The 26,402-nt window shown below is 31.5% G+C and overlaps 1 protein-coding gene across 1 annotated transcript in view; it reads right to left on the bottom strand.

Annotated features, from left to right (window-relative positions):
- The window catches only part of LOC123659312 (RNA polymerase II elongation factor Ell), a 59,661-nt gene extending 34,433 nt beyond the window's left edge, over window positions 1-25,228 (bottom strand). The window contains exons 1-2 of the mRNA XM_045594561.1: window positions 24,866-25,228; window positions 6,586-6,633 (exon numbers count right to left, since the gene is read on the bottom strand). Of these exons, the coding sequence (XP_045450517.1) occupies window positions 6,586-6,633; window positions 24,866-25,000 (183 nt within the window). The 5' untranslated portion in view covers window positions 25,001-25,228. The remainder of the gene's footprint in view (window positions 1-6,585; window positions 6,634-24,865) is intronic.
- Window positions 25,229-26,402: the final 1,174 nt, after the last annotated feature.

The following is a 26,402-nucleotide window of genomic DNA, read 5'->3' as shown; positions in this document are numbered from 1 at the left end:
TTCATTGATAAAATGTTACAGTTTGTAAAATCACAGTTTACCTTTATTTTTAAGCAATTCATCCAATACTCGATCCGATACTCGAGAAGAAAATCTTATTGTACAAGGTCCTAGCAGTAGAACAAGATCCCATTCAACTAGCTCAGAATCATCTTCGAGTTCATCATCAATAAGTTCAGTTCATCTGAATCGGGTAAGGACTTTTCCCCTGATGAAGCAGATTGCGATCCTGATTACGTACCGGCAACCCCACCTAGGCATATATCATTTAGCCCAACAACTCAAAGTAGTAATACTATGCAACTGTTAGTTGAAAAAAAAGGATAATTTGGGTTCTGCAAAAGATAACAGAACTCTGAAAAAACGAAGTCGCAAAGGGTTTAAAAAACTATCAGTGATGCAAGATACTAAAAAACTTCGTAATAGTGGTCAGCAATATACTTCAGTTTCCAAGTATAAAAAAGTCATGCCAAAGAAGCAGATAGGACCACCATGTAGGGAAAAATGTAGATTAAAGTGCAGCGAAATAATCAAACAGGAAGACCAAGAAATAATTTTTGACAATTTTTGGAAAATGGGAGACCTATCTAGACAAAGAAATTATATTGCAAAATGTATTGAGGTTATTAAACCCAGATATCAGTATAAAGTTCATTACAGTAATAGAGGACCTAAACATTTATTTTCATTCCAGATCAATAATTGTAAGCGCCGTGTATGTAAAACTTTCTTTAAAAACACATTGGCCATTAGTAATCGACCTATCGCAACAGTTATATCAAAAAAAAAAACAATCGGGAACGGTTGACGAAGAACTAAGGGGTAAACATGGGAAACACAACAAAGTCAGCTTAGATATCATTAAAAGCATAAAAAAGCATATAGACTCAATCCCAAGGGTATATCCCAAGGATATATACTGATTGATATTATTATTCCAAGTGATTGTCAGGATCTCTCTTTATTTTGTAATAAAACATTATTAATTAAATGTTAGTTTTTATCTAAATTTATTTAGTAATATTATAACACCGCATTAATGCCAACAGCTTGTACAAATCATCCATCCCGAGCGGGAATCGAACCCGCACACCATCGGTAGGCGACTACACGCATCACTACACCAGAGTGGTTGCTATATAATATTATACCATAATGAACAAATAAAATTAATTGTAAAGTGTTACTATAATAATATAAATCAAAATAAATAATGCTGTAAATAAAAAAAACATACTTTTTTAAATCACATGTCATAATATAAACAGAGATCTATCATAGGATCTCATTAAATATCTTAAAGAATCCCGAACTCAGACTCTATTGAGAAAAAACAATGACTTTTTTCTAATATTCGCTCTCCTGTAAAATTTCATAATTTCGTTTAGTAACGGTTTCACTTTAAAGGTGCGATATATTGTTGCAAACAATGGGAACGTTTAAGACAGAGTCAAGTAACCTTTCTTAATGCTACCGCGTGATATGGCTGAGACTAAGTTATCGTCCAGTCGTATTTAATAGTTAAGTGCGCTACTGTGCGCGGCGCAAAGTGAAAGTGAATAGTGCGCACGTACGGCTGTAGTCCCAATAAGACGACACCGCCGTCCGCATACCTCTGCAATTACCACGAGGAAATCAAAACGGTTCCGCCGCTCCTTGCACCCCTAGTTTAACACTGTTCCTACTTCGGAGATCCTATCGGGATCCAGACTATAATTACTTTAAACAGAAATAAAAATATGAAATTACATTGTAATTTTTTTTTCGAACATTGGATAGACAATATTTTAACTATTAAACAGCCTATGTCTATTTAGAAATCTGTTTGTAGGTTTTATCGGAAGATGGGAAATGGATATTTATCATATTGTCATATTGAAATATTGGCCATGTCTAATATTGCAAGTAACGACGAAAATTATAAATTAATATAATCTGCTAATAAGCCATTAGTTCGTCGTTAGTAAATCGTTACTGCTGTGTGCTGTGTGGCTACGGCACTAAAGAATTTAGCCACCCCCTCTCTTCCCGTGGATGTCGTAAGAGGCGACTAAGGGATAACAAGGTTCCACAACCACCTTGGAACTTAAGAAGCCGACCGATGGCGGGATAACCATCCAACTGCTGGCTTTGAAATACACAGGTTGAAGACGGGCAGCAGCGTCTTCGGTGCGACAAAGCCAGTACTGCGGTCACCAACCCGCCTGCCCAGCGTGGTGACTATGGGCAAAACACATGAGTTCACGTTATTTTTGGCGTAAACTTGTGGAGGCCTATGTCCAGCAGTGGACTGTATAGGCTGTAATAATGATGAAATCGTTACTTCTATATTAGTAAATATATTTATTACATAGATAAATGGATTTTTCTAGAATTAAATGTAGAATAATAACGTAAGGTTTTGGGAAAACTGTATTTGAGTTAAACAAGAAAACAAGATTTTATTTAGTTTTAAAACTTATAAAATTAATTTAATTCAACATTATGAATCACTCGTATTTACTGCTGTGGAATAGTGGATTTTTATATCTAAAACAAACAGGCAGTTAGAAGTGCATATACACTGTTAATTGTTTTCCTTCTACAAATTCAATTTTAAAATATGAATCTACAAAGAACGAAATAACCTTACCTTAACCTAACCTTCCTTTAGGTAGATAAATTTATTAAATTATTTTTTATTTCCGTAAAAAAAGCATTTAGCTTAACAATTATTTCTTGAGACGCCTCGTAATAATGAGTTATAAAGAATAGAGTTCTTTATAGAGTGAACATCGCTACCACATCCTTGTATCGAATGTAAACACTATTGTTTGATCACGTGGCTGCTGCTTATAATCTGATAAAATCGTTTTTCTGTTAAACAGTACAATGTTTTTTGAACAGAACTAGGAACATGTAGTCTTTGTCACAATGTATTTGTTAATACATATAACAAAATTTATTAGGTGTTGGTTTGTAAATAAATTAAATTATTTATTTAATAACGCGCGACGATGCGTTACTTAGTTCCTAATTAACATAATTACCTTGTTATAATAAATTTGTGTTTCCCAAATGATATGAAATAAGTACCTAACGTAATTTAATCTTTGTTATGATTGTAAATAAAACATGGCACCGCCTTGGTTATACGGTAAATATTTACTAAGAGGAGCTTTATATATCCATATTTTGAATAACTACTAAGTATTTAAAGTGAACTTGAGCATTTTGTATTATATTTAAATAACAAAAATAAAACGATCTAAATTAACAGACGTGTAAGACTATCTAAAATCGTTGAATACATGGGAATAATTCCCGATCATATAACGTTTCAAACAATATAATGTACAAAGCTTATACGAGGCGCTTAAGACTAGTTAGTTTTCATGTGCATAATAAAAGAATCCTGTGTTCAAGGTTTGCAATAACGGGCCCGCAGCCGATGTTGTAAATAAAGCGACTCGGGAGGACATCGACCCTGTGTATCAAATCGTATTCAACTTACATCAATAACACATACGATTTTACATAACTACATTGAGTTCATTGTACATAGATTACCCGGTGATTCATTAGATGTCATCGATAATATACGACATTGCTGTCATATGATACTAACGGAAATCGGGTGTTGTGATTGTTTTGGTGTTAATCAGTTAAGTATGGATAAATAATACATGTATTTAGAAATAATGCAGGATAGGTAAAACGCTCTCTGCAATAGACGTTTGTCAATTGTAAATTTATGATTGCCTCTTTGATTTTTTTTTTTTTTTTTTTTGTTAGGGAAAAGTCACGAAATCGCCAATTCTACGTTATTGTGAAATCTTATGAAGAAATATTAAATGATGTCATTTTTCAAGCAGAAAACATTGAAATACACTGACGTAATTGCAAATAATTTTTATTGACAGGAATATAAATTTTATTGCTTACAAAGATATTTTCCCAAATACTTATAACGCTATTTATTGTACGACTCAGTAAAAAATATCTTCTTTCATAATCCGACATCCGCATTTTTTAGGAATGGCAAGCGATAAAATTTAAGATGCGTAAAATAATTTACGGCAAAACTTATAAGAATAGTTTTATATTATAAACCACAATTAAAAAATGTCAACGATAACAACTCGATTTAAAAAATCACTAAAACACGAAAGTATAAAGTTTGAGTTTAAATAGATTCCTAACTCTATTACTAGAAAATATTTCGATACAACAGTAAATAGGACGAGAAAATGTAATATTTAAATAGTATTGAAAAAGTAGCACAGGAGTCGTGAGTAATAACCATGGGGGACAACGGCCGTCGCACCTGAGAGGTGCAATCGCAAACTTGCTAGCGACTGGAACCGTTTCTATTTTTACACCCTCCACTCTATCTTATTTACTATTCTGGTCCGCCACTTATTGAATTGTGGTTATTATGTGTAAGTTGGATATGTGCCAGCAACTCGGACCTGACACACCGATAGCGAGATATTCGAAGAATTATATTATGACGGTAAATTGGTTCACTGAAAATTGTAACGAAGGATTTTTGGTACTTTTTTTTTGATAGCCTATAGTCATAGATAGTCAAGGATGTATGATTCGAAACAAACGAAGAACTTAAGGATTTAGTCTTTATGTAACGATTTGAAGATAGCACCGCAGCTGTAATTTCTGTATTGAGGACAATCGGGGTCGTTTACATGCGATATGGACAAGTGAGAAAGAGCAACAAGAGAAGATATCACGTCAAACCGGCGAGCGGGCGACGGTGGCTAACCAAACCGGTCGACGGCGCCGGCCGTCGGGAGCAGAATCGCCCGAGGATTGTAAACAGTATTGCATTAGTTACGTTTTTTGTTCCGAATAAATTAATGCGACTTACAGCATTAATCTATAAAGCGATTTACAAAAGCGGAGTTAATCTCGTACCTACAGTAATTATGACAGGTTTGTTGCAACGAAGTAGATGACAAAATTTTGAAATGAGAAAATCTTTATACTTCAGTGTTTGCGTTTAAATAAATAGTTTGCAAATATTGACGATAAGATAACAAACAACTTCGAGTCAAAAGCGTTATAAATGAAATATTATCTAGGTATTAACCAATGGAGCGCGGCTAACTCACTTTTCGAAATAATTTTAGGGCAAAAAGTTTTATAGACCAATCGCAACGACAAGCAGTAAAACGAAATCGGTTAAAGTGGGTCATCATATAATTTCGCAAGCGTATCGAGTGCCGCAAGCGTTAACTGGTACGACCGAGGCGAGTCAAGGCCCGCATCGACGACGTCTACCGCTCCTGCTTGCGTACGTCTTCTTAGATAACAATGATCGAGATCGTTAAATGACTTTAGAACACCTTCAACTTACAATAGTTATTAATAGCAAAACTTGTTAAATTGCCAATAAACATATATATAACCCGATTCGTACACAGTAGGATATGTATTCAATTATTAAATTAACAGCGGATTTACTAAACACAGCTCAAACGCGACAAATATCTAAACTGTCTAAATAGCTGTCACAACTTGGATCAAATCAGCGACCTGTGGCGCAAAATAGAATAAGGGTGTTTCCACCCCCTATCACACGATAATACATTTGTAATAAATATTTTTGGTTTCTACATATAAATTAGGACTAAAATTATAAAAGAAATATGTTAAGTGCTTAAAACATTGTTTACATCAATTGTCAATCATACTTAATTAAAAATTACGAGGTATACATAAATAATTGATATATATATATATATATATATTTATATTATACCAGTTAAATATGATAATATAACCCATAAACGTAAGAGCTGGCTGAGGACAACATAATAAAAGTTAATAACGGATCTTTTTAACGATCGTTTTGGGCAACGACCACAAAATAAGGCTATAGAATGCCATTTTTAACTTCGTGTTTAAGTTTTAAGCTACATACAATTACATAATAGAACACGCGTAACAAAAAACGGTAGCATGTAAAAATTGTAAGATTCGCGAACAGAAGCTAAAACTTTTTTATATATATTTAGTTAATTTGTTTTAACTGTTATTACAAAGATTCTTTAAATTAGTAGAAATTATTACTATCTAGATTAAAATCACGAAATGTTAACTTCTAGTAAATTAATGGAATAAAATTTGTGTAAGAAAAATATTATGTAGACATGTACGAGTATAACACAAAATAAGATAGGATAGTTTTAAAGTTTTGAAACAAAGCTATCAAAATTAATTAATTAAAATACAAAATTTTCATAACGTAGATCTCTACGTGATCCATCAACGGTGCATTCTTATAACCTTTATTCATTTAAACATTTCTTCATATCGGATTTCTTAATGCTTCACTGATAAGGTCAAAATATTATGTAAATAGATGGATAAGTACGTGTTATTATTATATAATCAATCATACTATATTTAATGAAATGAATGTGGTACTTGAACATTATAAGTTAAACGGTTTTGATTTAAAATGTACCATTATTTTAGAATACTCGATAATAAAAATACTTACAATACCTAAATTTAAAATAATGATACTAATGTATTAAATTTATAGAAAACCTTAAAATACATTAATTTGAAAGCACTTACCCCTTCATTTCCGGGTAGGAACTGTATTTTAGGTTTAGCCAATTTGTCCTGAAAAAAAAAGTAAATTGTTATTAAAATTTATTGTACTTAAAATTAAAAATTATTAAATTTTATTAAAAAAAATTACAGGTGACGGAGGTGACATAATTAACACGAGACTGCCCAAGATAGTCCATTTTGACTGCTTTTTAATTTCAGTTAAAAAAAATTATGCACATAGTGATACATCTTTTCAATTTGTGACTTTATACAACATATGAACGCGTTTATTAATAATTGTAGTTACCATATAAATGTGTGTTATAACTTCTATTGAACAAAAGCGGTAAAAATTAATGGCATTGTGAAAAAAATAACAAATGTGTAGTCAGTCAGTCTTTCTAGTGTTAATTAATTAAAATATTATTAAAGTCCTCTAAAATTGTTATTAGTAGTGTATATTATGTAGTAATATCACTATATGTTTCTTAAAGTTGAGCTAAAATTATCACAAAAAAAAAACATGTTACTGATATCGAAACTCCTTCAGACATTATTTTATTTCTATTAATCGTAGTCATAACTACCTACAATATGCATTAATTATTATTAATTATTATATTCAAGGGGTAGTTACCCATTAGTTTTAACCAGGTTTTTTAAACCTCTGGATGCGATATTTTAATAATTATCAAACCCAATTTTCAATTGCTACTGATGCTGGATTCGTCCTATAGAATATAATGTACTGAAAATTGTGTATTACTTAATCTATAGTATTATAATATATAATTTTATTCATTAATAAATAAAATTGTAATGAAATGTTTAACTTCGATTTTAGTATTAAACGGATTGCATACAGGTAAATCATATTTCAATGAACGATAGAGGTTGTGGAAAATACAAAATGACGCAACAATGCTCGGTATGTTTTACAAGCGACGTTCACTGATAGTTTACAGTGTCATATTACAATGCTAAATTTTCATACACCACTACGAAGAACTATGAATCATCAAATTAAGTACTTTTGTCCATACAGTTTGTCATTCTTCAACGGCGTGAAGAACTAAACCCAATTTAAAATATTGGGAGTTTTTACTTTTTTTTATATAATTATACAATTTTTGCAAATATAATGAGAAAAGTGTTAGAAGTTACAGTCGAAACTTGGTAAATGTACACACGGAAAAGTATGAGGGTGTCTTTTCCATATAATTACGGAGCGTAACTTAATAATTTTGTAATTAGATGACAAAAAGTCAAACTAGTTGTCAATTAGTCCAGCTGGCCACAATAAGTGTCGGCAAGTTGTACGGTTGCACAACCGGCGATGGTCGAACGCGAGAAACATAACTAGGCTCGGCGGCAGCGCCGATGATGTAAACTTAAAAATTGCTTTAGTTACTTACTTAACAACCAAGCTCATGATGTGAAATTGAAAGAGTTACATCGCGATCTAGACTAGAGGGGATGACCCGGAACTAACGCTAGACACCTGGGCTACTAATATTTCAATTCCTGACAGATTTTATACATTCGACAGTAATTTCGATAACTTTTTCTGTCTGTCTGTTTTATATAAATATAAACATTGGATTTTGCACTTAAAAAATATAAGAATTGGAACATGTTGCGGGTGCCAAACCAGTTTTAACTGGCAAGGTCGAAGTAAATAATTTAATTCCAATTGTAAGATTTTATTTATATCAATCTCCGAAGTCTTAAATAATATAACCTTTACATTATAGACTATCATATATATTATAGCATAAACCGTACGTAAAAAGCACACTGTAATTAAGTACTTGCAAAATGAATTTTAATCAATGGTTTTTGTTCGTATTTTATAATATAACTTAAAATTATTACTTATGTATTTTTTAATTATTTAAATTAAAGCTTAATTAACTTTAAATATAAATGAAATCTAAAACATACGTCTTTAGATACAGATTGATAATCTTTGTACCATATTGATTCGTATCTCTTTTATTTTATAGTAAATTCAACGAGTCACGATTCCCGAACAACATAATTAGCTGCAAAAAGATTACACAAAAAGGGAAAATTAGCGCAAATTTAGGAACAAGTAATCGCTACATAGGGATAATTTAAAGGATTTATACTTATTATAATTCATCATTTATCAATAAAAAATACAAAAGTAATTCCGACCTTGTGTTGAATTGCTATTGTACAGTGAGGCAATATATACGGGCGTGACCTTAGCGGAATAAGCCGGTGACCTTTTATTAAAGCAGAAAGAAACTTTTACATGCCTAGATAGGATATTACATAGTTTAAACATGTACGTAATTCTAACAATAATACCGTGAGCATATGTCAATGTCTGTTCATTATTGAAAATCTTCATAATAAAATTGGGAATGCACCACACAATGTTTAACTTTTTTAGCTTTACTCTTCATTAATACTTGCCTTATCAATATGATGAAAATTCTAATATTAAGACTAATTTTACACTAATGGACTGGGAGACAAAATATATTTGAAGTGACCTAAAATACAGTCTTGCCCTAAACATTTATTTATTATAACAAAATTTACTACTACTATTAGTGTCTTAGTTTAATGCATTAATATAAAATCACTGAAAACATATAAAGCTTATTCGAAGTGGTCTCAATTGGCTGCAATACAGTCCCTTAAACGTTGAGGTCAGTTATCAATAAAAGCATGCACTCTTTCCATAGGAAAATTCTTCACTGCCAATCGTGCTAAAGTATGAATTGTTTTAGGGACTCCAAATTATCATTGGCATTTAGAGCAAGCGATACTCTCTAAAACTGACCATAAATCATAATCCAGCGGATTAAGATAAATAAGGACTAGATGACCACCATCCGTCCACCATCAGCTCTGATGAAGTCGGGAACGTTGGTTTCTAACCAAGATTGGGTGGATCGAGCTTTATGACCCGTCGCCGAGTTTCGCTGAAAGGACCATTCTTGGTTATTAAGCTCGGTGTTGTTAAGGGGTTTAACTACCTTCTCAAGAATGGTATCTTGATACACTTAAGACGATGTTTGGTACCTTTTCCACAAAAATATGGCTCAGTCATTCCTTCATAGCTAACACCCCACCAAACCATCACTCAAGTCGCATAATGCCTACGTTGTAGTCTATTGACTAATTGGGAAGCTTCCTTAGAGCTTTGAACATAAATACGGTCATTTTGTTTGTTAAAATATTGCTCAATTGGCAAAACAATTGTCAAATTTAAATGTGTGTTTTTTTTTTTTAACAGTGGCCAGACTATTTATGGTGAATCTTTCATGTCAACACCTAAATTCTACTAATAAAATTGGTCTAATATTTAGGCATTTAATTTAAACTGTTTATTGAAGTCTGAGCCATAATACAACCTTTGTTAACAATTTCTCATACTAGGTATTTATTACATACTTACAACTTCGTTTAAATAAATGACTTATATTTCAACTTTCAAAACAAATTTACAAAAAAAAAAAAAATACAACATGCTAGACTGGATTTGACCCGACAGTCTTTCGTTATTTAGATATTAAAATGTAAAAACGTGTTCTATCTACCGAATCATCTTCAACTAAATTTAGTATAGAAAAATCGAAACTTTTTAACTTATTATTGGTATAGAAAAATAAATAATCGACACCCTTTACCTATATATACCTAGGGCTATTCAAGTTATCCCACACACAAAATAACAACATTTAAAATCAAAAAGCGATTATGTTTTTGTAGGAGCACATCGATAATAAAATTTGAAACTCAGTGACTAAACACATCGTTATTATCGCATCAATAACTTGAACAGTAAAATTGTGATTCAACAGTTGTCCGGAGATCAGTTTTAGGCAAGACTGAATTAAAGATAAGAAAGTGTAAAATCGCAAGGCGGGGCCGGCGCCGTTGTACGAATCTTAGTTTGACCAAGTAGACCCGGCGACATACATTCTTTGAAAACAACGCTGCTTACGACCAAACTTGTAAATTTTATTTTATCTGACTGTGAAAGTAGAGAATAAATCAGAATAAGAATTGCGTTACGCCAAAGGAATTTAAAGGAATAATTGTACTTTCAAAATATATATATTTTGATTTCATAAGCATATACATGCACGAAACGTTCAGAATATTACATCATGAATGCCTCAACTTTTTTATTAAATTTCATGTTCGAGTACAGCTTAGTTATCAGTTTATATGTATTTTCCTGGTTAACCCATTTAACCTCGCTGTACTACGTACGTACTATTTATTTTTACCATAACCGCTCTGTTGGCTCCGCTGGTTGGTTGTTAGTATCTGGTGTACTGTCTGATAATAGAAAGAAATATATCCACCAACCCGCAGTGGGGCAGCGTGGTGGGTTAAGCTCCCTCATCCTCCTACCTACATGGAGAAAAAGGCCTATGCCTAGCAGTGAACTGTTACAGGTTGAATCGTATCGTATAATGGTAATTTTTATAAACAGTAAATAATAATAAAAAAATGTTAAAACTCCAAAAATTCTTAATTTAATTGTGAAATCCTTAATCAATACATATAATAAAAATGTAACGAGTCGCTGTCTGTACATTTAAGATATATGACAAAAAATATTATTAGGACCTTTCTCATTCTGCTTGTGGTTACGGCAGCAAAGAACGTAGCCACCCCCTCTCTTCCCGTGGGTGTCGTAAGAGAGGACTAAGGGATAACACAGCTCACTACCACCTTGGAACTTAAAAAGCCGACCGATGGCGGGATAACAATCCAACAGCTGGCTTTGAAATACACAAGCCGAAGTCGCCCGACTTCGGCTTGTGTATAGGCCTTCACAAGTTCACGCCAAAAATTGTGTGAACTCATGTGTTTTGCCCAAAGTCACCACGCTGGGCAGGCGGGTTGGTGACCGCAGGGATGACTGTGTCGTACCGAAGACGCTGCTGCCCGTCTTCGGCCTGTGTAGCCAGTAGTAGTTGTGTCGGCTAGTTTATAATATATTAAATTGATAATAGTTAAAAAGCTAATAATAAAAAAATAACAAAATTTATAGCAGATTTTTGTAACCTAAGTATCTGGTTTCCCCTGCTTCCCATTATTTTATTTAGGATATATTGTAATAGGAATATAATTAGGTTAAAACAACAATATATTGAATTTATCACATTTTAAATTAGACACAAGTTGTTACGGTCCTTGCGGTAGTAATGAAAATCATCTTTACTATTCGGTGATTCTTTACGAGCTTGTAAATTATTACCTGATTAGACTTGGGTTACGGAGTATCTACTGCCGTATTACTTTGATACTAAGTATTAACCGCCTATACTAGACTTATTTCAGAATAGAAAATCGAAAGATGCAGCTTTTATCAAGTATTTTCTATATTTTTATAAAATATTCAACCACCAATCAAAGTTTATAGACACAATCGACACACTACTTTACGAGTTGTGGTAAACTTTTGCGTGTTTGTGGTCATATGATAATAAAATTTGAAATGTTAATGAAAATTGTTAGTAATACATTTTTATAACAAACGGCCACGAAGGCAGATATGGAACAATTCCCTTATCATAAGTATTGGTCACGAAACATTTTCCATCCAAAAAATATTCAGTTATCGTGATCTTTATTGAAAAATTGAATGATTAGAGATGCTAATAACATTACCTCAAAGTAATTGGAAAGTTACCTACGTGCCATTTCAAGGTGCTCTAGAACTAAAGGATGACAGTATATTTCAATACAATACATATATTTCAATTGACAATACGACGACATGACATAAATAAATCGTTCAAGTTTTTTCTTTTGTTTTCGGCTTTACTAGACCATTATAAATATCAAACAAAAAAAAAATACAATTCATAATGGGTAAACTAACACCTTTATCTTTACAAGTATTCGAAACTAGCTGAAACAAAGCAATCGGCATTTTAAAAGACAACAATATCATTGCTAAAAGTAAAGCTTGCAATAAACATTTTGTATTAATTGCAAAAAGCGCATTCCGAGAAATAACAAAAAATTCCAAACCTGGAACTGTCTACCTGTTTAACATAAAAGATTCTAATAAAGCTATTGTTCTCGTCGCTAGCATTGTATTACACTCATTATTTAAGAAATTTATGTTATTGTTTAGGAAGGAACTATCGTTGTATTGTAAATTACATCAACGACTCCGTTAAGCACGGACACATTTTTGCTGTGGCCAAATGAGAATATATCGTTATATTTGTCATTGCTGGTTTTGAAGATGTAACGTGTTTTTCTAAAAAAAAATCTATAACGTTTGAGTCAAAATCCAAGTAAGCAAAGTTACAGATAGATATTTCATAGAAACTACAAATGATTGCGGGGAGAAAGCTCATTGTTATTTAGCAAAATGTGTTTTTTTATGAACCTAATACATATTTAAATCGAAAGATTTTTTTTTAGTAAATGCATTTGCAATGAACTGTCTAAAATCCCTTTTTAATCTACATTACGTAAAGCGGCGCAAGCGCAGTAGGACCTGTATAGATTGTCTGGCATTTTGCAAACCAGTTTGATTTAACCATGTATATTAGACGCGAGATACAACAAGTGTTTTGAAGTCTAGAATATTTAATTTATTTAAAGAGTATGCATATACTATTGTTCCTAGTAATAAAGGTATAAATCATTTTATTATCATTCAATGTTTGCTCAAGTATATTTTTTATTAGCAAGAAATCATTAACGTGGCATGTATAACGCACGACGATATAAAATTCTAATACAAAGAAAATATAGGGTTGTAAAAATAGAGCTAAGTAATAGAGAGGGCTTACTTGAGAGTCTAACATCTGTTCACAAGGGACAGCCAAGGGGACAGAGGGTGCGACGACCCCGGACCCATTCGTGTGATGGTCGTATTACTTCCCTAAACTCTCTACCGTCTTGTCGAGAAGTAAGACTCAAAATACTACCATTTTTAAATCACGTTTAAGGTACAGGACGTTGCAGTATTTACTCAATACAATTAAAAATACTAACAAGTATTCAAATACTTAAGTATTGTACAAATTCACTAAAATTACTTTATCAGCTAATTAAAATATATATTTAATTAACTTTAAAGTATACATATTATGCTATTTTATATTTTTTATCAACAATACACAAATTTATTCAATATTCATAAAAAAAAAAACTTCCAACACTTAGCACGTTACCTGCTAAGATACGGCACAAATTATAATCCTACAATAAGATCGACGTCAATCCAAGATTATTCATTGGTAAATACATTATCGTATATACATATGTATAGTTTGCCAATTCTAATGCACAAATTTCCAATGTTTGCAAAATAATATTCAAATGTTATTTATATACAGAAGAGGCCGTTGTCAATTTTGTTACTAATTAATCACAATTTTAAGAAATAATATTTATATTAAAAGTATGTACTTTGTGTGGCCGATAAAATCATGTCACTTCGTGGTTTAAAATGATAGCCGCTGGATTCAGCGACATTAATAAAATCAATTTAATAGTAGGGTGCATATTGCGCGTATAAATATTAGATCGGCAGTTTGATTATAGTGATAGGCATCCCAAATCATATAATAAAGTACTAATTCTTATTATATGGAGTAAGTTTTAAAAACTTCGTTTACTATGTGGACATTCACAATACACAATTTCATTTGGTATTTACGCTTAATGTTAAATAACCTTCAAAATGTCCCTAGGAAAGTTCCTCGGTCCTTTTGTTGTAATGGCTACTATTGTTTATGTATGGAGTGGACGGCAAAATTTTATTGCAACACTGCCTTCACAAAAGCGACTTACATCTTTCAATGGACATAACACCCAAAAAAAGACCAGGTGGCACATTTACAACGGTCACAAAAAAGCGCTCGTCAAACATTACTGGAATAAAGTGAAACTATTTTAAGTCTAAAAGAACGAGTGAAAGAGGTTATAATTGGCTGGCAATTCTCTTGGAAAGAATCCTTAACCTCCACGCAGAGAATAAAGCCCATGAACACGTGCATACAGGGAATCAGTCAGGTGGGCCATACTTTAAGACTTCTGTTACAATATAAATTGTTAAGGTTAGCAACTTGACGGATTTCGTTTTTTATTATGATTTCATACGACGCATCTGACTCGCCATGTACTGTTCAAACATTCAGTTAGTAATGTAGACAAATCTTTTAAACTAAATCAGGAGTTTTACATGCATCAGTTTCTTAGCGATAATAACGCAAGAATCGACGTGGTCTTTTTGTTTTTTTATTTTTTTTATTTGTTACCAACGAGCGCCACGTTAGAAACGTTGGTAACAAAAAAACAGATAATAGAATAGATAGCAGAAGTTTAATTCCGAATCACTCTAACAACGTTTTGCTTATATGAATAAGGCATTTATTTATTTTTAAATGTTGTTTTTTAGTGTTGCTCTCCAGTGGGCAACATTTCTAGTACAGTAGAGGTCTGTTAGTTCTGTTCGTATCGCTTTATTTGTTGTTAATGGAATTTTAAAGACATATTTAGCATAAATATTTGCACCGAGATTCATGTAAAAAATGATACAAAAAAAACCTTTAACTTTCGTTAATTGTATTTATCTATCGTTACAGAGACTACAGTAATAACTATTCTGTGAAATGTCTATTATGACAACCCAATCATATCATCATATATAATATACCTACGGAATACGAAGTAAAAGTAACGGGATTCGAATAAATAGATTTTAGATACGACAAAAAAGGAGTCGAAAAAGTGCAATAAAAACAGGACACAAACTTTATATGCAACTAAACAATTTTTATATTTTTAACCGACTTCGAAAAAAAGGGGGAGGTTCTCAATTCGACTGTATTTTTTTTATGTATGTTACATCAGAACTTTTGACCGTGTGGACCGATTTCGACAATTTTTTTTAAAACCGAAAGGTGGTGTGTGTCAATTGGTCCCATTTAAATTTATTTGAGATCTAACAACTACTTTTCGAGTTATATCTAATAATGCGTTATTACTTGACGCTTTTTTCGTCGACCTACGTTGTATTATACCGCATAACTTTCTACTGGATATACCGATTGTGATAATTCTTTTTTTGTTGGAAAGGAGATATCCCAAATTTAGTACCATGATAAGGAAACCAGGATCTGATGATGGGATCCCAGAAAAATCGAGGGAAACTCTTGAAAATCTGCAATAACTTTTTACTGGGTGTACCGATTTTGATAATTCTTTGTTGGAAAGAAGATATTCCTAGTTTAGTACCATGATAAGGAAACTAGGATCTGATGATGGGATCCCTGAGAAATCGAGGGAAACTCTTGAAAATCCGCAATAACTTTTTACTGGGTGTACCGATTTTAATAATTTTTAATTTAATCGAAAGCTGATGTTTGTCATGTGGTCACATATAAATTTTATTGAGATCTGATAACTACTTTTTGAATAATCTTTGATAACGCGTAGTTACTTGACTAGTTTTTCGTCGATCTAGGTACGTTATATTACCCGTCGATGTAACTGAGGTCGGTTTTTTTTTCGATTGCGAGCAAACACAATTATTTAATTTAATTCAGCATAAATTACATATATCACACAACAGTAATGAATATCAGTAAAAATTTAGAGCCTGCGGGTCTAGGCATGATAATTTAGCGATTATGGGATTTACCATTAAGTTTAAATGTAAAGAACAAAAAAAAAAAATATCACAAAAATTATCGTTTGTATTATTTTCTTGTATTATTTTTTTTTTTTTTTTTGTATTATTATATTACTTACTGAGAAACGAATTTGACAATAGCTAATCAATTTACTTATTAGCTTGATAGCAGACTGATATTCATGCTAAATATTCGATAAGTAACAGAAAATTTAAAAACTAGGTACTTAGTTTTAATAAAAATATACGGTTATTTATTCATATTTTTTTAATATACGTAATATTTCAAAAAAAATAATAATAATATTTTATATATTTACACAATGTAAGTCATTGTTTAAGTTATTGCATTGCATGTGCATTGTATTATAATAAATAAAGATTCACGAAGTATTGGTAAACCAATTACAGTCACAGTTAAATTTTATTTATGAAAACGAATGTTACACTTAACTATAATATTTGAAGAATAGTGTGTAAAATTTTGAAGAAATATAATTATGGCATAGGCAGTAATTATTTGTAGGCGTCTCAGAAAAAAAGTAGTTTTTGTGGTGTCTGGTTATTACGCGGTGCTAAATCATCCGAAATAAAAATATTAAAGTTCTATTGTTAGCTACTTAATGGTTTTCTCTAGGTAACACTGGGTGGGCTAATCTAAATTTTACACTTTATGGGAAAAACAAAGTAACAACGTGAGTTTTGTGAAAAAACAGTGTTCGAAGTTTAAAAAAAAATCGATGCAGTCAGTAATTTTGAGTTGTGGAAAAACGCTTTAGTTTTGAACATTAATCATGTGAAACAATATTATCTTCCTTAGTTTTACTTCGATCCATCTAAAAATCCTTAAAGGTACTTCAGAAGATTTAATTTTAAACAAATTATAAAAAGGATGTTTAAATACATTACAATTAATTAAAAATTCTGTATTATTGTAATTTTTACGCATAATACATTACTTATTTTTTAATTAACAAAAAAAAAAAACGAAATAGTTTTATCCGCATTAAGTTTTGTTATATGTTAAAGGTCTAAAAGAGACTAGAAGGCAGCATCCGACTGAGTTATAATGTGACATTTTATAGCCTAAGACACTACATACATAATAATCTGGTTGTCAAACTCAAAAAGTATTTATTTATTTTTTTTAATTTTTCCTATATTTAAAGGGTTAGATATCGATATTGTTAATAAACAAACTCTTCAGATTAATTATTGAAGTGAAACTTTTATTCTATCGTCCTAAAATTTTTCGTTCATCTGTCGCATGTCGCAAGTGTTCCGTGGTACTTGTGAATTTTGATCTGTGTATTGATATTAATGCTTTTATTCACTAAAGTTTCACTTGCATCCTGATTTCATAAAACCACACAAGTCTTTTTAGGGTTCCGTCCCAAAAGGGTAGAAATTTTTGGGGTACCTATTTTTGCTCGATATCAATAAATGGTAACAGCTAGGTACTTGCAATATTCACAAAATACTTAATTGTATATTTACTTTAATAAATAATAAAATTATAATTAAAAAATAATTTTTTTTGCCTCTTTTTGCCCGATATTAAAATCAGCACTAGGTAAATGCTTAAAACATTTAATTTGTAATTTAATTGTAGATATTTAAAACATTAAATATCTACAATAGCTAGTTTATCAACTGTTCATTAAGTAAATAAATAGTTTATCAACTGTTCATTAAGAAAATAAACTAAACTTTTAATTTCATTTCATTATATACATGTCAAACAATTAAGGTTAAGAATTAATTTCATTTCACTTGTTAAGTAACTAGAAAAGTGGTGGAGTAATTATAGACATAATGTTATTATGTAATAAGTAACTACATAATTTTAAGACTATCGAAAACAATGAAATGATTCGATATTTAAAATCGTAACGTAATATGCTTATATATTAAAATATGTAGAAATTTACATAAGCCGTACACAGTTCCAAATCTTTATCATATTCAAGTTCATTGTTCCTTATGAACAGTTCAATATACTGCTAGGGATTGCATTAAAATCTATAATATAAAATTCTCGTGTCGTGGTGTTTGTAGTTAAACTTCTTCGAAACGGCTTGACCGATTCTCATGAAATTTTGTGTGCAAATTGGGTAGGTCTAAGAATCGAACAACATCTATTTTTTATCCCCCTAAATGTAATGATAAAATGTTTTGTATCCCCCTGCGCGCGTCCTAAAGGCCTGTGCACCTGAGCTGTCTCCTGTTCTCACGCGCCTGTACCGCCTCTCTCTTCAAACTAGAACGGTGCCAAAATCTTGGAAGCTGGCTAATGTGCAGCCAGTGCCCAAAAAGGGTAGCCGAGTGAATCCCTGCAACTACCGACCAATCGCCATCACCTCCATGCTCTGCAAAGTCATGGAAAAGGTACTTAACAGCAAGTTGCTGAACTACCTAGAGGACAATGAACTCCTCAGTGACCACCAATACGGCTTTCGTCAGGGGCGGTCTACTGGAGATCTTCTGGTGTATGTCACACACTGCTGGGGCGAAGCCATTGAGAAACATGGTGAGGCGCTCGCTGTATCACTAGATATCTCGAAGGCCTTCGACAGGGTTTGGCACGCAAGTCTCCTTAGCAAACTTCCTGCTTACGGCATCCCTGCTGACTTTTGTAGCTGGATTTCAGACTTTTTGAGTGAACGGTCGATCAGAGTGGTCGTGGACGGCTGCTCCTCTGACCTGATGGATATAAACGCCGGCGTCCCTCAAGGTTCTGTTCTCTCTGCAACTCTTTTCCTGCTCCATATTAACGACATGCTACGACCAGGCATTGTTGGATACGCAGATGACAGTACTATTGTTGAGAGATATTTGTCCAGCGCAAAAGACAGCAGGGACGTAATACGTTCTCAGAGAGAGGCCATGGTGGAACGAACAAATTCAATACTGGGGCAAGTATCCCAATGGGGTGATTGCAACCTGGTCACGTTAAACGCCGCCAAAACGCAGGCCTGTTTATTCTCCACCAAACGGAGTCCTTTCAACTTGACTCCTACTTTCCGTGGTACACCTGTCCCTGTGTCCGATACCCTCGACCTCCTTGGCATAGAGTTGAATTCTATCTAACCTCAACTTTGGCAATTACATTGAGTCCAAAGCGCAAACTGCGGCCAGAAAGCTTGGCATCTTAAATAAGGTTAAGCGATATTTCACGCCTAAACAGCTTCTTACGCTATACAAAGCTCAAATCCGATCGTGCATGGAATATTGTAGTCACTTGTGGGATGGCTCAGCTAAATATCAACTCGCCACACTGGACTCAGTGGAACGCAGAGCCAAGCGGCTTATCGGTAATGCCAGTTTGGTGAAATCTCTTCATACTCTGGCTCACCGAAGAAAGGTTGCCAGTCTAACGGTCTTTTACAGGTTGTACTTTGGAGAGTGTGCCCTGGAGCTGCACGAGCTCATACCCCCATCTCCTTTCTTCCATCGGACTTTCAGACGTACCGCAGGCTTTCATCCCTACCTGATTGATATACCTTTCATACGTACAAAGCGCTTCGAATCATCTTTTTTAATGCGCACAGCCAAGGAATGGAATTCCCTACCGGCGTCTGTATTTCCGAGTTCATATAACCCGAACATGTTTAAAGCGCGAGTGAACAGGCTTCTTCTGGGCGAACTCGCTCCATCTTCGACCTCGTCTGTGCTCTAGAGCTAGACTGAGGTCAAGAGTAAGCCCATATCATAATAATAAAAAAAAAGGGTAGTCCACCCCTAGTTTTTTTTTTTAATTTTTAGATAAATTATTTATTTTTTATTTTATTATGATTTGGCGTTGAAAAATACATACAACCCTAAATTTTCACCGTTCTACCACCAACCCCTATTTTTAAATAGCGTTTAGCGGCAAGACAACGTTTGCCGAGTAAGCTAGTAATACTATAATATAAAACAAAAAAACACGTATCATCGCCTAAATCCAGATGTGTGTTTATTATATACTTGGGAGATCTCAATGTTTTGTGAAAATTTCTTGTAACATTAATGATACCATCAATCATTTGAAAAATACGAATTTGACAAATGTTTAATAATCTGAATGTCATCGTAATGTCGTAGACCGAAAGGATGGTTGTTTTGTTATATTTTAATTTTATTTTACGTATTTTTATGTAAATAACTAATTTTTTTTTTAAATATATATAGTGAAGTTAAAGAAAACATTATTAAATAATGACAATGATTCATAAAGTGCAGGAAAAATTCTCTGATATATGTATATTGTTTTATGATGAACTTAAAACAGAGACCAGTTCCGGTTCAAGTGAAGTAAGATGAATATGTTAATTCAATTTTCTGTAAACCTCTAAAGTAATTTACTTTCACCTACCCAACCCCATCATTTTCATTGCACCGAAATCTCTTATCTAACGAAACTAGCTAGGTAAGCAACACGCTTCATATATTTGTTTTAAGAATTATACCATTTTTATAACTTACCATTGATATATTGGCGAAACATACAAGTTAGAAGAGACAGATGGATGTTACATTTTTTAAGAATAATCATATCAATATTAATAAGCACGAAAGATCTGTTTATATGAATTTGTTTGATATAATCGTAAAAATACATAATTTAATATAACAATATATTTTAGAGAGGATGAATCGAATCGATTTTCGTTTATTTTTGGACTATGTGAAAGATAAAATACGAAACTAAAGAAAATCACGACTAGAGATTTTGATTACAACAGATAATTCAATCAAGAAACTAAAATCAATTTAGGGTAATAGAAAAAGCCATTTTTTTTTCACTACAAACACCACCGTCACACCAACTTTAGATCACGCAATAATGCGCAGCATTATCAGTACTGGAGTATTTTATAAGAGCGTCTATATTTTTGACTTAAAACTTGATGAAATCAATAGAAGTAATAAACGATGATTTCATATATATACCTATATATAACTATATAATGAGAAATAGAAATAAATAAGTACAAAAAATATACCCATGACTAAATTGATGAATACGCATAATAAAATAGTCTAAAATTAGTAGAAGTCAGGCAATTGGCAATAATTTTGAGATGGAATTTGGATTGGAATTTATAGGAAATTACAGCTAAAGAAAGAAATTGACTCCATACAATTTATGTTACTGTTACATAACTAGTATTAAAACAATTAGATCAATAATTTATTTCAAAAAATTAGTAAATACAATGATTAATTGACTTGTTTTAAAAGTAATATCATCTCTATTTGAAGTCTGAGTGTACAAACTGAAAGCACAATGTATTTTCAAATTAACGAAAAACATTATGAATACTACCATGCAAACAATAGAATTAAACAAACTTTACTTATGTGCAGACATATTACACTTTCCTTGTGAATAAGTAATTTTTTTATAGTAAAATCACAAGACAGAGCTATTATAGTAAAAAATATGAAAGTTACAAATTTTTTATTACAGTAAAAAAACATGAAAGTTACAAATTTTTTGTGCATTTAAGCTCCTTCCTATTCATATAGGATCTTTTGTTCTTTTTTGGACTATTGTTATAATTGTTATGTTTTATAACACCTTTATTTATTGTTATAAATATAATGTCCTTTAAATAATATTGTCAAATACATCTATACAAATAAATAAAATAGGAGTGTCTGTTTGTAACATTAAAATAACCACATTTCACTAAATGCATATGGATTTATACGCAGTACATATACCAAAATGACGTTTTTCAAAAATTTTGACTGTCTGTTTGTTCCGGCTAATCTCTGAAACGGCTGAATCGATTTTGACAGGACTGGTAGATAGCTGATGTAGAAAGGAGTAACTCACTACTACTACTCGCTAGTTTAGTAAAATATAACAGGTCATTAAGAGTTTTTATTAGGTACTAAATAAATTTTTAATTAATTATAATAAGTAACATTTAAAATATTAATTTAAAGGTGAATATTTAACTCACATGTGTATTAGGTCTGGTAGAATTTCATCAATTTGAAAATACATTGTGCTTTCATTTTGTATACTCAGACTTCAAATAGAGATGATATTGCTTTTAAAACAAGGCAATTAATCATTGTATTTACTAATTTTTTTTTTAATAAATTATTGATCTAATTGTTTTAATACTAGTTATGTAATAGAAACATAAATTGTATGCAGTCAATTTCTTTCTTTAGCTGTAATTTCCTATAAATTCATCCATATATAGCTATTATCCCATAATGTTTCCCATAAATTTTATATTCCAATGTTTTAGTAGTTTTTATCATTAAAATATTTTATAGTAAAGATACTATAATTCTATAATAAAATGTTTTGAATTAAACTAAATAGAATCAGCCTGCAAGCGGTTCCAGAGAATTATAAGGATTCCCATAAATGAGAAGGGTTTCAGCTTAAACTGCCAAGTTACTTCACTATGGGTTGGTGGATAATTTCCCTAGGATAAATAATGATTTCTTTGATATCAACCGAGACCAATAACTGGAAAAACCAAATTGGTAGATATACAAATATCTATTCCAAGCGGGAACTGAGGCTATGCCCATTGATATTAAGGCAAATACTTCATTTTTTTTTTTAATTTTAATATTTAGTAAGTAAGACTATTACAGAGAGAAAATTTATGAAAAATTGTTGTCCTAAAAATCTAGGAAATTAATCTTTATCTCTCAATTTTAATTTATATTAAAGTTTTATCGAGTCTAGCACATATATTTAAAGATAGAGTATATTTGCCTCATATTATTTAAGACAAATTGGGGATTATTTCATTGCTTACAAGTTAATAGTTTGTGATGTTTTAATTGCTTTTCATTTCCTGCTTGTAGGGCATTATATTAGTTTTCATTTAAGTAAAATTAATCATAATACTCTTTAGTTCATCTGTTATATTATAGCAGAATATTTATCAGTTATAGAAAATGTTAAAGTAAATAATGGTTTAGAAAAAATGTCTTCATATACTTAACTGAGTTAAATTACCACAATTAATTACTTTGTTTCTTTTATTTAATTTAAAGAACTCCTGCACAAACTTTGTTATAACATATGCTATGTTTTAAGTTACTAATATTAATGAAGTTTTATGAACTGCCTAGATAATTTTTAAGTTGTCCTACATTTTTTTTTATAAAATGTAGGCCAGTGTTTATTTTAAATTTACTACAAATATTACTTTAAAATTATTGTATTAAAGAGGTAGATAATTAATATTTTAATATAGATAATAATAATATATATATATATATATATATATATATATATATATATATATATATATATATATATATATATATATATATAGATAATTAATATTTTAATACTGTAGTTATAAATGTATACTAACTATTTTCTGAAAAACTTATGTAAATGTATTATAAATTTATTAAAATTGCATTATTTTTTTAAAAAGAATTTAAAATAATACTACACAATACTTTTTATAGTTTTTCAGACTTGTAGCACCATCTAGAGTCAGCTTCTAGAACTTACAGTTATTAGATTGTTTCAAGTTACCACATAGCATTTCATAATGTTTTACTTGAAATAAATTGTATATTCATTAAATAGACTTTTAAATATTTGCTTAAACAACAGTAACAAAATTCAAGGATTACCAAAAATGAAGATTTTTATCATATGAATAGATTTTAAGAGAAAATTTAAATTAAAGTTTGCTACTATTAAGTAAATTAAAAAATATATCTAAACAAGCTTTCTAATTGTATAAACATAATTTTAATGGCATTTTTTGGGTGTAAGATATAGTATCCTGAATTTTCCTAGGCCATATTTTGTGAAAGTATCACTTATTAAATTTTGTTATAATTTAATTTACAAGGGATATATTTCAGTAAAATAAATATACCAACCTATCAAAAATAATTTTAATCTTTTAGAATTATTACCTAATATTTTTTATCACCTTTATTAATTATGATTTTATTTTTATAACAAATAACTTGAATTTTAAGACAATATTAATAACTGGTTTTATCTGTAAATGTTGCGTTAAATAAGAAGATAATACTTCAAAACTATTTTTATTTAATTTAATTTAACTCGAAAATGTTTTAAGAACGTTTATAGCAACTTCCTGCATAAAACTATATTAAAAACGAAAATGTTGGTTTTGTTACATCTTTCCGTAACCGACAATGTTAAAAACCATAAGATTTAGTTTAGTCCTCGTGTTGTTTTTGGATAATTTGGTACTTTTCAACAACTTTTTTATTAACATAGTTTAGTTTTGAACGATTTGTTTTTGTCGACAAAAAACTTGATAATTCCGTTGCAAACGAATTTAAGTGTAACTTCAGTTGCATCTGATACTCGTAACTGTGATCAGATTCCGTGACAATAAGACAAGAATACGCTAATTATAGCCATATGATATGTAAATCTGTGAAAATAACATAGCAAAATTTCTACATGTTGACGTGGCGTGACATTGTAAAGAACATATCTGTTACAAGCTAATCCATATATAATATCGGAGAAGTATGTTATATGCTATAAAAACAAAATGTATTGGCAAAAACAATATTAATTTGCAGTTTCGGTTTGATTACTTGTAATATAAGTATGGCGCCTCTGACATTGTTGGCCTGTTTTGGTGTTAACAATATGGCGTAGGTACTTACCCTATTATTTCTAATGAAGTCTTCTATAGCTTTCAATGCTGAATCCGTTAATTTCACAAACACTAGTTCCTTGTTTTCTTTATAACTAGACTCCGATGATAACGCATACTGAACACCTGCTGGCAAGGCCGCCATTTCTTATTCACTATTCGCACTGTAGACCAGCTGACTCCTTTGCTAGTCGTCACGATTTATATCATTCACACATTTCTTAACGTAATCACAGATTCACAACCTATTTAAAATTAAAATTACAACAACAACAGGGTTTTAGAAGTCCTAATTAAGAAATTTTTGTAACCCCATCGACTCGGCCTTTGTTGGCAGCGCTCTTCAGTCTGCAAGGCCGCACTGACTGTCATGCGCAATGGCGCTTTTGACAGGAAACGCGAGCATTCACTGCAACAGTGGCGCCAAATTTAAATTGTCTATTGTAGTAAGTTACTAAGTTATAAAAAATATTTTAAAATTACTTAAATTATTGAAATACATAAATACAACCTAATAATTTTTTTTAATTAAATTTAAATCTTTAACAAATATTTGTTGACATCACAAATAAAAATATTAAATAAATATTTGGTGTTATCACCACATTACTACATATATATATATATAATGTTATGATGATGATGTGTTAATGTAATGGCATGGAATAAATAAATGTCTAATGAAATGATATAGCTAATTAACAAGTATGGTCGAGTATACAGTATGAAATTATACATACAACCAAGCAAACATACATACCAACCAGTGGAGTGGCGTATTTTGGACTTGCATACTTGGGCCCTGTATCAAAATTAATGAGGCCTTCATTTTTCTCATAAAAGAAAAAAAAATGTTTGCATTAAATTAAAATAAATATTTATTGATTATAAGCTGCTCCTTTCTCCTAGAATAGACAATAGTGACAAGTCTGCTGTCGCTGTTCCTGTTCCATCGAAGTTCTTAGGGAATTTTTTATCAGTTTTAGTTTTGTAAAACATCAAGGATAGAAAGCAAGCTGTTATTACCTCCGGAAAACTGGATGCAAGGCTATTGAATTTTATCAGCAATAATTTCATGAGTTCCATAATGGAATGAATTTTTTGAATTTCGGATTTCAAGCTAATTTAAAGAGCTTGTAGCTCCAAGCTGGAGAGTTTTTTTTTTATATCACTAGGTCGGCAAACAAGCGTACGGCTCGCCTGATGGTCAAAGATTACCGTAGCTTATAGACGCAGTCTCATAGAGCAACACCAGAAGCATCGCAAGCGCGTTGCCGACCAAATCCCCAATCCCCCCCAGGAGCTCTAGTCACCTTACTCACCAACAGGAACACAATACTGCTTGAAAACTACCCCAGTCGGGCTGCTCCAGATTTTGAGCAGGAAATTCCTGCTGTGCCCTAACTCAGTTAAAGTTATCGGCTTTAGCTACAGTAATAGATGCGAAGGATCGTTCGTCTCAGCCTGTAAGGCTAATAATAGATGCGGGAGATCGATAGGCGCATAACCTGAAGAAGAGATTTAACGCTGTCTCCAGGTCTTACAGG

This window comes from Melitaea cinxia, chromosome 13 (assembly GCF_905220565.1).
Source record: "Melitaea cinxia chromosome 13, ilMelCinx1.1, whole genome shotgun sequence".
In the NCBI taxonomy this organism is placed as follows: Eukaryota; Metazoa; Arthropoda; class Insecta; order Lepidoptera; family Nymphalidae; genus Melitaea; species Melitaea cinxia.
This window is presented reverse-complemented; position numbering and strand designations above follow the sequence as displayed.